General features: G+C 34.0%; 1 protein-coding gene across 1 annotated transcript in view; it reads left to right on the top strand.

The window, feature by feature from the left end:
- Positions 1 to 14,415, top strand: part of LOC111054227 (protein unc-93 homolog A) — a 121,368-nt gene that overhangs the window by 88,138 nt on the left and 18,815 nt on the right. The window contains exon 3 of the mRNA XM_022341204.2: positions 7,282 to 7,761. Within this exon, the coding sequence (XP_022196896.2) occupies positions 7,282 to 7,761 (480 nt within the window). The remainder of the gene's footprint in view (positions 1 to 7,281; positions 7,762 to 14,415) is intronic.

Consider the following 14,415-nt stretch of genomic DNA (forward strand, 5'->3'; position numbering starts at 1 on the left):
CTAACGTTCTAGTCTATATGGACGACATAATCATTTTTCGGACAGTTTATCCGAGCATAAAAAACATCTAAGATCTATATTGAAAAAATTGAAAACCATAACCTTCAGATTCAATTGGATAAGACTGAATTCTTTAAGAGAGAATTATTGTATTTAGGACACATTCTCTCAGGTAATGGAGTACGCCCTAATCCCGAAAAATTGAGCACTATTAATTAAAGACTTCCCAGTACCTAAAACACCTAAAGCAATCAAGCAATTCTTAGGTCTCACAGGCTACTACCGTAAAATGATTCACAATTATGCAAAAATAGCGAAACCTCTCACACGCTGCCTTCACAAAGAAACAAAGGTTGACCCTACTAACAAAGAGTTCTTGAACGCATTTGAAACCTTAAAAACCGCGCTACAAAATGAACCAATTCTTAGATTACCTGACTTCTCTAAATCTTTCACCCTGACTACGGATGCGAGCCAATTCGCAATAGGAGCAGTTCTTTCGCGAAATTTCGAGAAACATGATCTCCCTATTTCATATGCATCTCGCACATTGAATAGATCTGAAGAAAATCCCTCTACTATCGAAAAAGAACTTCTTGCAATCGTATGGGTATGTAAGCATTTCAGACCCTATCTTTACGGCCGACGCTTTGTATTGAAAACTGATCACAAACCTCTAGTTTGGTTGAAAAGTTTAAAGAACCTGATTCTAAACTGTTAAGATGGCGACTAGTATTGGAAGAATTTGATTTCGAAATCCAATATGTAAAAGGAAAAACTAACTACGTAGCTGACGCTCTATCCAGAATCGAGCCTGATACGCACGATCTTCTCAATATCGATGACCCTGACGACCATGTCGCAATTATTTCACTGACGAATATTGCCCGACTGAGATTAACTAACATAAATGATAATGCTAGCATCCAAACAGTACACAGCCAACTTAGCTCAGATAACAATCATATTGCAAGTACATTAACGTTGAAAACAATCAAATAATTATTAAACGAGGTACAGGTGACCCCACACCCCAAAAAATATTCAATAAGAATAGGGTTTGACACCTTTTTCGATCCAGAGTGTATGCTTGCCACTTGTCTTGAATATCTATGGCCGAACACGACCTATGGACTTTTTTGTAAAGGTACAGGAATACTGGAACGCTCGTTTTCTGATTTTCAAACACGATTCACTTCATTGATCCGTGAAAACTTTGTAACAATCAAGATTAAAATATATTCCAAATTCAATGTCGATGTGACAGAGAAAGACGAACAGCAAGAGATCATTGCGCAACAACATGTAGGTGAAACATGTCATAGAGGTATTAATGAAAATCTCACTAAGCTAAAGCAACGATACTACTGGCCATGTATAATTGATGACGTTACTAATTTTGTAAATCAATGCTCCACCTATGCAAAAACCAAATACGAACGGCAACTATCAAATAAAAATATCGGATAACAAAGACACCTACTAAACCTTTTGAAAAACTTCAGATCGATACATACGCTTTCAAAGGTACAAAAATTCTGACCATAGTTGATTGTTTTTCGAAAAAATTGACAGCATTTCCTCTAGACACTCTCAATTCATACGAAATAAACAGGACCTTCATTCAATATCTCTCCTCTTTTACATGACCTAAGGAAATTCAGTCAGACAACGGTCGCGAATTTGACAACCATAATTTCAAACAGTTCCTTCACCTTTACGATATTGAATTACATCTTACTACACCTGGTCACCCAGACTCTCAAGGACTTATTGAGCGCACTTACTCTACATTAGGTGAAATACTTAACACGGTGCTCATTGACAAACCTAATATCAGAATAAATGAGGCACTAATGCTCACAGTAACAGCCTATAATAACTCTCTAAATTCTACACACAAAATGACACCCTTTGAAATGACTTTTGGTCATGTAAAACCAATAACAACCCCTCTTGCGGATGAAGTACTTGCAGAGCAAGTCCACTCTCGTTTTGACAAACTTAAACCCCTCCACAAATTAATTAGAGACAAAATAGTTTCAGAAAAAACGAATAGGACTAACAGACTGAATAAAACCCGGGAAGAAACAACTAATCTACTCCCCACGGTATTTGTAAAATCAACACATAATAGAAAAGAAAAACCGAAATACTTTGAAGCTAAGATAAATAGGCCCACGGCAAGCGACATCTAATAACAAAAAAGAGCCATTCAAGATTCACCCGAAACGTCTTAAACGTCCTCGGAAAATTATTAAAAAATCTCATGTTGCAGAAGCTGGCCAGAATGCTGCTGACAGGCCTACTGCTGGCCCAAATATCAGCTCTAACTTTCAAACTCAGAGTCCACGGATATGAGCTTACTGACTACGGATACAGCAGGAGCAATTCCAATCAAAACAGGCTCTGACGTCTTTTCTAACACCTCTCATGCACACATTCATACTCTAACAGCCCTCGATAAAGAAATTAACGCACTTCTCCTGAATGTGAATTCTCTGATTAATTCTTCCATTGATGACACACTGATACAAACGTTGTTTCAACATTTCAATTACCTATCTAATAAAATAGAACATGTAAAATCTTATCACTCACAAAGTAGGCAAAAACGAGGTCTTTTCAATGGACTATGTACGATAATATTGGATCACAGGTAACATGGACGCTGATGATGAAGAATTTTATAATTCAGTAATTCACAACATTGAAAATAATGAAAGTATAATCCAGAAAAATCTTAAGACGCAACTTATCTATAACCATGGTTCAACAGCAAAATTCAATGAAAATATGAAAACTATTCAAAGCAACTATTCAAGCTATTTTACAAAAAAAATTTCTGAAAGCATCAAATGAAATAAATGTAATTGAACGTCTTCAACAGTATTCTCTTTTATTAGCAACTGTATCTTTACTTGAACTTTACGTCAATGATATTGTAGAAAGCTTAGAATTGTGCATAAAGAATATTTTACACTCCAGCATCTTATCTCGCTTAGAAATACACTCTATTATGTTAAATACCCCTGATAACATGGCGTCACGAGACTCTTTTGTACTTTGGCAAACATCAAACGTACATTGTGCACTTAGTAACGATATGTTGACATATTTCATTCAGATACCTGTGGAAACCTTGTTATTAGATTCTTATTTCATTCTTTCTTATCCAATTACTCCAAACACCGATCCACGACGGGATCACAAGGAATATACAATGAAAATTACCAAGTCAATTCTGTTATACTATAACATTGAATTGTATGTTTTAGATGATTGTACTCTAGTTTCTAGCACTAGATACTGTAATACGCTTGATAGATTCAATGATACATGTTTTTTAGATTTCTTTAGCAATAATGACTTGGAAAATTGCGAGTTAATCTCCTCGAATGCAACTTATGGTTTCATAAAATGCATTGATAAGATTAGCAGCTACTTAGTTTATAAGGAAAATAAAGTAAGATTGTGTGTTAATGGTAGTGAACTATTGATTAATTTGCGTAGTACATCACTTTTACATGTTTCATCGAGTGAAAAAATTTATGATTTTAATACTCCAATAGTACCGGTATACAAGAACACTTAGTCACTTGTCATTTCAAAATCTCCAAATCATTTGAAAAAACTCGATGTTCAATTTGATACAGTTCATTTAGCGAACTTAGAAAATAAGAACTTAGAAATACCTGACCCAATTGCAATTGATAATTCCCATCAAGTTTATGTTTTTGTAGGAATCGGTCTAACTATAACGATTGCCATACTTTTGTTTTTTTATAAGTTATTTGAGAGAATCAAAAAAACGCAATGATGTGATTGAACTTACACAACATATTCCACTTAAGGTCTTACCTAGCAAATTAGTCATACCCGTTACAGGACTTTGAACTTTACAGACCTTTCCGGGACCTAAGAGACTTGTGGAGGGAGGAGTTAGATAAAGATATAATAGATAATTTATTAGTCATATTTGCATATTCTAAACAGTAGTTAGATAAAGATGTTAATGACAGCATAACAGATAACATATGAGTATGAGTCATATTTGCAGATTACAAACTTTGATCAATCTAATCACTTGTTATTGTAAACTTAAAAGATAATATGTATTTACTAATGATAATGAATAATAATATGTGATTCTTATTTGCTTATTCTAAACTTTGGCCAATTGTAATCACTCGTTACTGTAAACTAGAACTTTCTCCTGACTATGAAGCAATAAATAGATACTTTTAATTAAGGAATAGTTAGTCTTAAGTCAGATGTTGTAAGTGTAACATTGTTGGGCAGGCGATGCCTCAATAAAGTATTTTTAAAAACACATCGTTTCCTTCTTAAACCCATAACTTACGGCAATAGACAAACCAGAAGTAGCCAGTACTTTCTGGAAGCCTCTAGAGTTGTAAACAAAAAAGGTGACTCAGTTCCTTAGACAATAGGTCTATGTACTGGTATTAATCTATTATCCTCTACGATGCTTGGAATTCACCCAGATATTTCCATTTCTCTTATTCAAATCCCTTCATATATATTTTTTTCAATTCCAAAATCTTACCTGAGGCTCCACTTGTCCCTGCTCTATCATGTTCTATCATTTTTTTAATTTTTTTTCCTTATCTATTTTTATTTATTTATTTTTTTTTACTAGCATTCCTTTTAAATGTTTCCATTAACTTTTCAAATTACTTCTATTTATATTTTAAGTAAATATAATTTCTTTGTAGTTAGTTATCTAACTCATTCATTATTTATAAACCGAATATTAATATTTATTTTTTCTCCCCACAATTTAATTTATTACTTTATTTAACTTAGCAGCCTGATATATTTCAGGCTACCCCAGAACTCACCCCTACACACAGACGAATAGTCTTGTAGGGGTATTCCTGTATCTATGTAAAGTGTGTTTAATTTCCTGTAATGTATATTTTTGAGGAATAAAGCTTATTTGATTTGATTTTGATTTGATTTGATTTGATTTGATTTGAATAGGGACCTGTCAATCATCAGCCACCCTGCTGCCCCGTTCCGGCTGTCTCCCTCTATTTCTTTCTATCTCTGTTCCTCCTCAATAACATTCAAGAACATTGTGTGAATTCCATAACACAAGCATTCTTGTCTATTCATTCTGGTTCGACTAGCTTATAATAAAACTTGTGCGCTAGCCGACAATAGTCAATAAATGTGGTTTGATTGCAGTAGTAGTAGTACCTAGTCATTTTTAGTTTCAATTGTGGTAGAAGAGTTAGTTTGCAATATTATAGTTGAATCACGTTTCAAAGGTAAAAGGTAAGGTGAGAGGGGTTAGGTTCCTGCTTTTAAATGCTGCTACTATTCCAAATAAAATTATATTGTGAATAATAATATCATTTGTGATCAACTAAATATATATATAATTATATATCGAGATAGACTGAAATTCGAGATGAAGTGAATGTATATTCATTGGGAGAATGAATGGCTTTCCATGAGGATAACCACACCTTATGATCAGTATCTCCCAAGAAAATTGTATGAATTCTAACCTCCAGAAGCCTTTCCATCTATTTCATATTGCACAAGGTGGGGCGATCAAATGGCACTATTTTCGGTATTAGAATAAAATTAATAGATAATAATTCCAAGTCATATATTTCAACAAATCAAATGGAAATTTTTGTTTTATACAGAGAAATTATCACTTTTCGAATATTACTCCAGTAAGGTGGTGACCATCACATTGTTCACATTGTTTATTATACACATTGTTCAAATCTCACACTGAAATTCTCACCAACACGTTGTAATATCTCTGGTGTTATTGCGAAAATTTATTGTGTTTTCTGAATTTTCAAGTCCTGTTTTTTGCTGGACGAGTCTAAAAAACCTTTGATTTGAGGTATCCCCATTCACAGGTGCTTAGATGTCGTGATGAGGGAGGCCACTCAATATTTTCCACTCACCCCCTCGCAATTCCTACTCTTCAAAAACATTTTCTCATAAGGTCAATTATTCATACTCCGGTCATATGGCTAGCTGCTTCATCTTGTTTAAATGGGTGTTCTCATTCAAATGAAATAGTCGAAGTTCAGGAATGAGGAAGTTGTTCAGAATTTGAACATAGCGAACTGATGTCACTGTAACTGCGTGGCCGTTGTCATCCTCAACAAATATGGACCAATTATTGCATTCATAAACATCAGACATTCACTTTGGCCGAATAAAGTGGCCTTACATGAAGTTCTTGAGGATTTGAACAATCAATTCATTTATTTCACAAACAAACATAATACAAAATAACAAAGGAAGATATGAAAATGTGAAATAAAAGTGACAACCCTAGGCATAAGCCCGATTGGGGTGTAGGCCTACTACTTCTACTAAAAATACTCTGAGGAGTGAGGCCGCTCCGCTCTATGAATAAACTCAGCACAATAAATTATAACAAAAGAAAATACATTTTATTCTGCTTCGGTAGTCTATCAGATGACAACAAGGATGGAATAATATTACATTATGATAAATAAAGGTATACAGAGATAAAACCAAAAATAGAAAATTTAACATTTTTAATGTAAAATGCATACTTCACTAAAAAATAGCCGGAAAGTTTGTTTGCCCATTCAAATATTAGTCAGAATTTCAGTGTGAGACATTGTGTGCAAAATGATGATCGCTACTTTACTGGAGTAATATTCAACAAGTAACAATTTTTTGTATAAAACCAAAATGTCCATTTGTGCTCTTAAGATTTGTTTTAATATATGACTAAGGGTCATATGCTAACACTATGTTTAACGCTAAACCACGTTTACTTAGGCTAAAGATATGGTTGCATTTATCGTAATGAGTTTCATATGGGGTTTAAACGAGCAGCTGATATTTCTCCGTTTAAACCGAGAGTATCTACATACGAGCCCAAGGAATATTTGTGGTGAATTTTATTCCAATACCTGAAATAGTGGCGTTTGACTGTCCCACCTTGTATTTCAGCAAATTCATCAACACAAGTAGATACATAAATATAGTGTAAATTAATAAAAACAATATAAAACTTGTAGTGCCATTTTTATTCAAAACATTTTAAAACTTTAAAACATTTCAACGACTAGTTTCGACCTACTTTGGACATTTTCAAGTTAAAATGCAATAATAAACAAGTTGAAATAAACTAGTCGTTGAAATGTTTTAAATAAAATGGGTACTACAAGTTTTAAATTGTTTTTATTAATTTGAATAAAGTAGCCCATATAATTGAAGTGATTTTATGAATACGTGTTTTTATTTCAGCGACTCGCGTCGGCCTCTCCAGGCTCCGACCGTGAGGCGAGCATTTCATCAGTGAAGAAGCTGATAGCGGTGGTACGGTCAACTCCATCCAGCATGGGCCCGTCCTACTCGCGCCAGCTGCTCTGCCGCAACTTAGCCGCTCTATGCTTGGGCCACGCCATCTCTACAGCAGCATTCTCGCCGCTGCTAGCCCTGCATGGATCATCTGCGTCTTATCTGCTTGCCATGCTCTTCTCAGTGGCTGCCCTCTCTTCGGCCGCTTCTCCGTTCATCCTGCGTAACCAATCCGTCGAGCGTCGCATGATCATCGCCTACTTCTGCCAGTGTCTCTTCTTCGCGGCCCACTTCTACCCCACCATGTACCTTCTGATACCGGCTTACTTCCTGATGGGCCTCACTCTCGGCCCGCTGAGCGCCGCACGCGTCTCCCTGCTCATGACGCTCGCTTCTAAGCTCTACGCCGATGAAGATGATCACGTGGTGAGTCATAATAGACCAATTCATGCATGGTAAATTATTGTCTTTTTTTTCTCTAGAGCTACTCTTAAATATAAATAAAAATTAGAAATCTAAGTAGCTACTCAAATGAGTGTAATTTTATTTATCTTGCAATCACTTGATAATGGCATTATATAGCCGAAACATGTCGTGATTGAACAATTTTAAAAGGGTAGGCCTACTTTCGAATTCAAATTCAAATTTTATTCAATCCAATTCACAATATTTACAAACTATGAGAAAAAAATATCACACAGCTTAAGAACATTACAGTAATAAGCTAATAATTATAAAGTACATAATAGTCTAATTATTAAACAATAACTTCAGGCAAGGACTCGAACATGCTAAACCAGGAATAATTTGTGAATTTAGATTGAAAAATACTGCTTGCTGAGAGTACAATACTCTATGTCTGCGAGCAGGAATGAATATCTGATAGGTCTACTTTATGAATTTATAGAGAAGTAGAAAAATAGAAAAAAAAGAAAGGAAGAAAAATTAACAATCAATCACTCGCACATTCACACTCACTTTCCAATTCCTGTTCATTTTCCCAATGCAATACTTGGATTTCTAATTTTTATTTATATGGAACATTTTTTATGTTATTAATGCAATTGATGTGTTTATTGAAATTATTAAAAGAGTGGATTTTCAGCCATCCAGTACTAACAACTCGTTTCAAATCTTATTACAAGTATCTTTAAAGCAAGAGTTAAGACACGAGTAGTAGGAATATCTCACAAGTGTATAAGGCCGAAGACAACTCTTCTTCATGTATGACCACTTGTGAGCTGTCCAGGTTTAGAATGTCCTTTACATGTCGTATAGTCCAGTCAACGAAAGATTATAGAGGGAAAAATGTGGAACACAATTTTCAACTCCACTGCTCTTCTAAGGATAGTAAGAGGATTAACATATCAAAACTAAAACTGCTGCAACAGTCGTATGGGAATGCGTGAAATAGTCGAATTATACATGAAATGAAAGATGATTTAATTCTCTACAATCTCGTAACTAGCACATTCTTGTTTCATCAATTGTTGAAAAGTTATAAGACTTGAAAGAGCGAAAAAATGGAAGAATAACTGGTTTTTCGAAAATGCATCACTTTAGAATATAAATATCTCGAAAAGTATCGGATTTATCGAAAACCTCTACTGAACAAAATTGTAGGAAATTTATTAGGCTTCATTTTTGTGTAGTTTATTATGTCAATAGAACTCATTGTTTCCAAGATATAAGCATGTAAGTAATACGTTGAAAATGCAACTTTCAAACCACCCTCATCCCTTCAGCACATGATGTAGGGTTGAAATTTTTGATTTGCTCACCTCCAAACTAGTTTCAACAAAGCTGCAAAGTCTAAAATTGTGTTCCAAACATTCCCTCCAAATTTCATTGTCAACTGATCTATTGTTGCTGAACAGAAAATTTTACTCTCAACACTAAAACTGTTGCAACAGTCGTAAGGAAATGCGTAAAATATACATATAATTGAAGATAATTTGATGCTCTATCAGCTCATAATCAGCACGGATTTTTTTCATCAATCGTTTAAAGATTATAAGGCCGAAAAGATGAAAAAATTGAAGGCAGAAGTGTTTTTCAAAAAATGTCTCACCTTGAAGAGCGGATATCTCAGAAACTAGAGATATCGAAAAAATGTATAAGACAAAACTTGTTGGTAATTTAGTAAGCTTTAATTTTGCATAGAACACAAATAAGTTGCATAGTTTCCGAGATATATGCGAAAAATGAAAAAATGGTACTTTCAAACCACCCCCACCCCTTTAGCATAGGGGGTGGGGGTGAGGATTTTTAATATGTTAATCCTCTTACTATCCTTAAAAGAGCTGTGGAGTTGAAAATTGTGCTCCACATTTTTCCCTCTATACCTTTATTTGAGCATTCGTTGTCTGGACTAGTAGGCTAATTTATGATTATGAGAAGAGGCTGTTTGAAGAGTCTCTCATAATATGAGAAAAAGTCCACTAAGACTCAACTCAGTTGTAGTTCAAGTCTGTAGTCTGCACCCTCAATTCATCAAGAATGGAGGACCGAATAAACACTTTTTCTTCGTAAATGATTCAAAAATACTATAAAACAAAACTTCAATTATTGGCGTGATTACTCTGTTGTATATCCATACTTTTTCACTATAAAATTAAACTTGATTTTAAAAAACTTTTGAAGTGACCTTCACTTACTTTTTGTATAGGATTCTTGTTATAGGACATATTGTTATGGACTTAATTTCTGTTATAGGACATAACAAGAAACAGAAACATTTCAAGCCCTCAGAAAAAAAACAACCCAGAACACATGTATTGAAAAGCATAAAAAACAAGCAGAAACAACACAACCTAGTCATCACTAATGCTGACAAAGGCAACATCACAGTTATAATGCATAAAACAGACATAGACCAGAAAGTAGACAAATTCATCAATGACAATAACATAGTCAAACTCTCAACTGACCCAACTCACACATATCAAACAAAAATAAAGATGCCATCAACCAAACCAGCACATAATCCCAAACAACCAGAAAAAGTTTCTCAACAAATCAACCCACAAGCACCCAGACTCAACGCCCCCAAAAATACACAAACAGATGTACCAATAAGACCACTGATCAATCACACACAGCACCTGCCCACAACTAGCCAAACTACTAGATACCACCATAAGAGACAACATAACTTTTCATAATCATACTGCAGTGAAAAACAACATTGATCTCACCACAAAACTTCAGAAAATCCAAATACCACAAAACTCCACAATAGCTTCACTGGACATTTCAAATTTATACACCAATGTACCAATCCCCGAAACTGTAAAATTCCTTAAAAAATGCTAGAACAGAATAATACACCACCTGAACATATCAATGAAATTGTAAATCTCACTAACCTTGTCACCTCACAGAATTACTTCTGTTACAATAACAATATATTTCCAGCCAAACGTCCTCCCCTGGGAGCCCCATTCTTGCATTTTAGCTGAGATCTTCATCCACAACATTGAACAAAAACACATTCTCAATCAGTTTGACAGAATCATCAGCTGGTTTAGATATTTTTGATGATATTTTCATTCTATACAAAGGAAACCACCACAAACTGAAATATTTCACTCCAAACTGAACAAAATACACCCAAACTTGCACTTCACCATAGAACTGGAAAACAATAATACAATCAATTCTCTTGACATCACCATATTTAAACAAAACCATACTTTCAAAACATTTAAAATATACAGGAAACCTACCACAACTGACACAGTAATTCACAATACTTCCAACCACCCAACCCAACATAAACATGCAGCTTTCCACCATATGATCAACAGACTATTGAATATCCCTGACACAATTTGATTACAACCAAGAGCTCAACACGATCAAATTCATTGCCCAACAAAATGGATACTCATCCACTCTAGTTGACACCTACTCCACAAAATAAGAACAAAATCATCAACCAAAAATTATAGAGGGAAAAATGTGGAACACAATTTTCAACTCCACTGCTCTTCTAAGGATAGTAAGAGGATTAACATATCAAAACTAAAACTGCTGCAACAGTCGTATGGGAATGCGTGAAATAGTCGAATTATACATGAAATGAAAGATGATTTAATTCTCTACAATCTCGTAACTAGCACATTCTTGTTTCATCAATTGTTGAAAAGTTATAAGACTTGAAAGAGCGAAAAAATGGAAGAATAACTGGTTTTTCGAAAATGCATCACTTTAGAATATAAATATCTCGAAAAGTATCGGATTTATCGAAAACCTCTACTGAACAAAATTGTAGGAAATTTATTAGGCTTCATTTTTGTGTAGTTTATTATGTCAATAGAACTCATTGTTTCCAAGATATAAGCATGTAAGTAATACGTTGAAAATGCAACTTTCAAACCACCCTCATCCCTTCAGCACATGATGTAGGGGTTGAAATTTTTGATTTGCTCACCTCCAAACTAGTTTCAACAAAGCTGCAAAGTCTAAAATTGTGTTCCAAACATTCCCTCCAAATTTCATTGTCAACTGATCTATTGTTGCTGAACAGAAAATTTTACTCTCAACACTAAAACTGTTGCAACAGTCGTAAGGAAATGCGTAAAATATACATATAATTGAAGATAATTTGATGCTCTATCAGCTCATAATCAGCACGGATTTTTTTCATCAATCGTTTAAAGATTATAAGGCCGAAAAGATGAAAAAATTGAAGGCAGAAGTGTTTTTCAAAAAATGTCTCACCTTGAAGAGCGGATATCTCAGAAACTAGAGATATCGAAAAAATGTATAAGACAAAACTTGTTGGTAATTTAGTAAGCTTTAATTTTGCATAGAACACAAATAAGTTGCATAGTTTCCGAGATATATGCGAAAAATGAAAAAATGGTACTTTCAAACCACCCCCACCCCTTTAGCATAGGGGGTGGGGGTGAGGATTTTTAATATGTTAATCCTCTTACTATCCTTAAAAGAGCTGTGGAGTTGAAAATTGTGCTCCACATTTTTCCCTCTATACCTTTATTTGAGCATTCGTTGTCTGGACTAGTAGGCTAATTTATGATTATGAGAAGAGGCTGTTTGAAGAGTCTCTCATAATATGAGAAAAAGTCCACTAAGACTCAACTCAGTTGTAGTTCAAGTCTGTAGTCTGCACCCTCAATTCATCAAGAATGGAGGACCGAATAAACACTTTTTCTTCGTAAATGATTCAAAAATACTATAAAACAAAACTTCAATTATTGATTATGTACCGGTTTTGTAAAATTGAATTGCAATTACTGATTTATACAATGCCTTCAATTGATTCACAACAAGCACACAATACATTCTACCTTACAACAACCAAGTACGATTTTGAGAAAGAGAGATACAGCACGATTCAAACAATCAAACTCAGCCAATGTGATTGGAGCGGTGCAATCAATACGATTATGCAACATTAATTTTGAAATTATCGCTCATTTGTCAGAGTGCTCTTCATGTTCCCCCAGACGTCTGGTACATTTTCTCTTTTTTCCACTTCACAATAGTCCTTGTGGACTCACCATTTTCCACAATATCTCCATTAAATTTACTCTCTGCAGTAAGGTCAACACATTGTACCTTTCTTGTATTATTTGTACTGTTGAGTAGAAGTGTAGACTAGATCTCTCAATATATACACTGCCTGACAATCCAATCTGCTCCTTCACCTGAGTTGTTGTGCTGGGAAGGGGGACACACAGACACATAAGTGACTAACTACCTTGTGGTAGTGCACTCTTGGGCACTCTACTTGATCAATGATAATTGCAAGCACCACTCCAACTTCTCTATTTTTGTCAATACGAGGCGTCCATCAGGTTTTTCCACGATAATAGTTATGAGTTAAATGTGAGTGGCCCATTCTTGTATCGTACGAAAGACTTGAAGCTCTTCTAATAAAATAATGTACTGAGCTTTATGGTATATTTTTTATGGTAATAAAGTGTGTATTCCATACGTAAATAAGGCGAACACAAGACTTCAGATGCTCACTACACCCCAGTGACCACATTGTCAACACAACACTTTCATTTTCATTTTTGAGTTCCGCCAACGCTCGTAAATATTAATTCATGTGTCAAAATGAATTTAAGAAATCTGAAACTACAACAACATCAATGTAGTTGAATGTTCTTGCTTATAAAATAATTACTTCCTGCCAATTTACTTACAACTACTTGAAAAACTTTGTTTTAAAACATTTAAGATTCTTTACAAGCATAAAAATTAACACGCGATAATTCCAACCGTTTCATGATTCCAAAGATTGTAATAGTAATAATATGAATGCACATTTCAAAAAACTTTTTTATCGAAAAACACCTTATTGAAACTATTTTAGGTGAACCTCGTCTGTATCCAACTTTATATTTATTCAACGAGTTTAAAGTATTAACAGTCCGTCAATTATATATTAAAAATCTCATAATTTTCATTATTCAAATTCAAATTTATTTCTCAAAAAACATACACAATTATGATAATCTAATATTATAACATATAAAAATAATACAAGAAAAATACTATTAAATATATAAAATGATCCCAAAACTGCAGTATATTATTTTTTTATGTCCATCTATGTTTAAGGAGTAGCCTACAAGGTAAAACCTGTGCGTAGACCTAAGTTGCAGTAATATATTTATTCAATATAAACTAAGAAATTGAACCAAAAAGAACAAAGATTAGTGGAACTTACACACAAATATAAGTTTGTAGATTAAATTAGATAAAAGTTAGTAAAACACAATAATTATTATTCTATGATAAAAAAACAAAACATAAAAACAACAAACAGTTGGTGCTTAGAAGATTTTTTCTTCAGTTTTATTTGATCTTATCCATTCCTCAATCTCGCAATTTAGTTTTTTGCTCCGGCTTGTATTGGCAACAAAATGAGTAGGAACAAGATTTATTATCCTCTGTGATAAGTAAGTGAATTGTCTTCTACATACATTCAAATCCATCCTCTCTTGATGGAATGTTTCTCTAATAGGACGTAAATTTAAATTCAAGTTTCTTTCACGAAGAAGAAATTTATTTTTATTCTTCTTAATATATATTATCAAATTT

Source organism: Nilaparvata lugens, chromosome X, assembly GCF_014356525.2.
Source record: "Nilaparvata lugens isolate BPH chromosome X, ASM1435652v1, whole genome shotgun sequence".
Classification (NCBI taxonomy): Eukaryota; Metazoa; Arthropoda; class Insecta; order Hemiptera; family Delphacidae; genus Nilaparvata; species Nilaparvata lugens.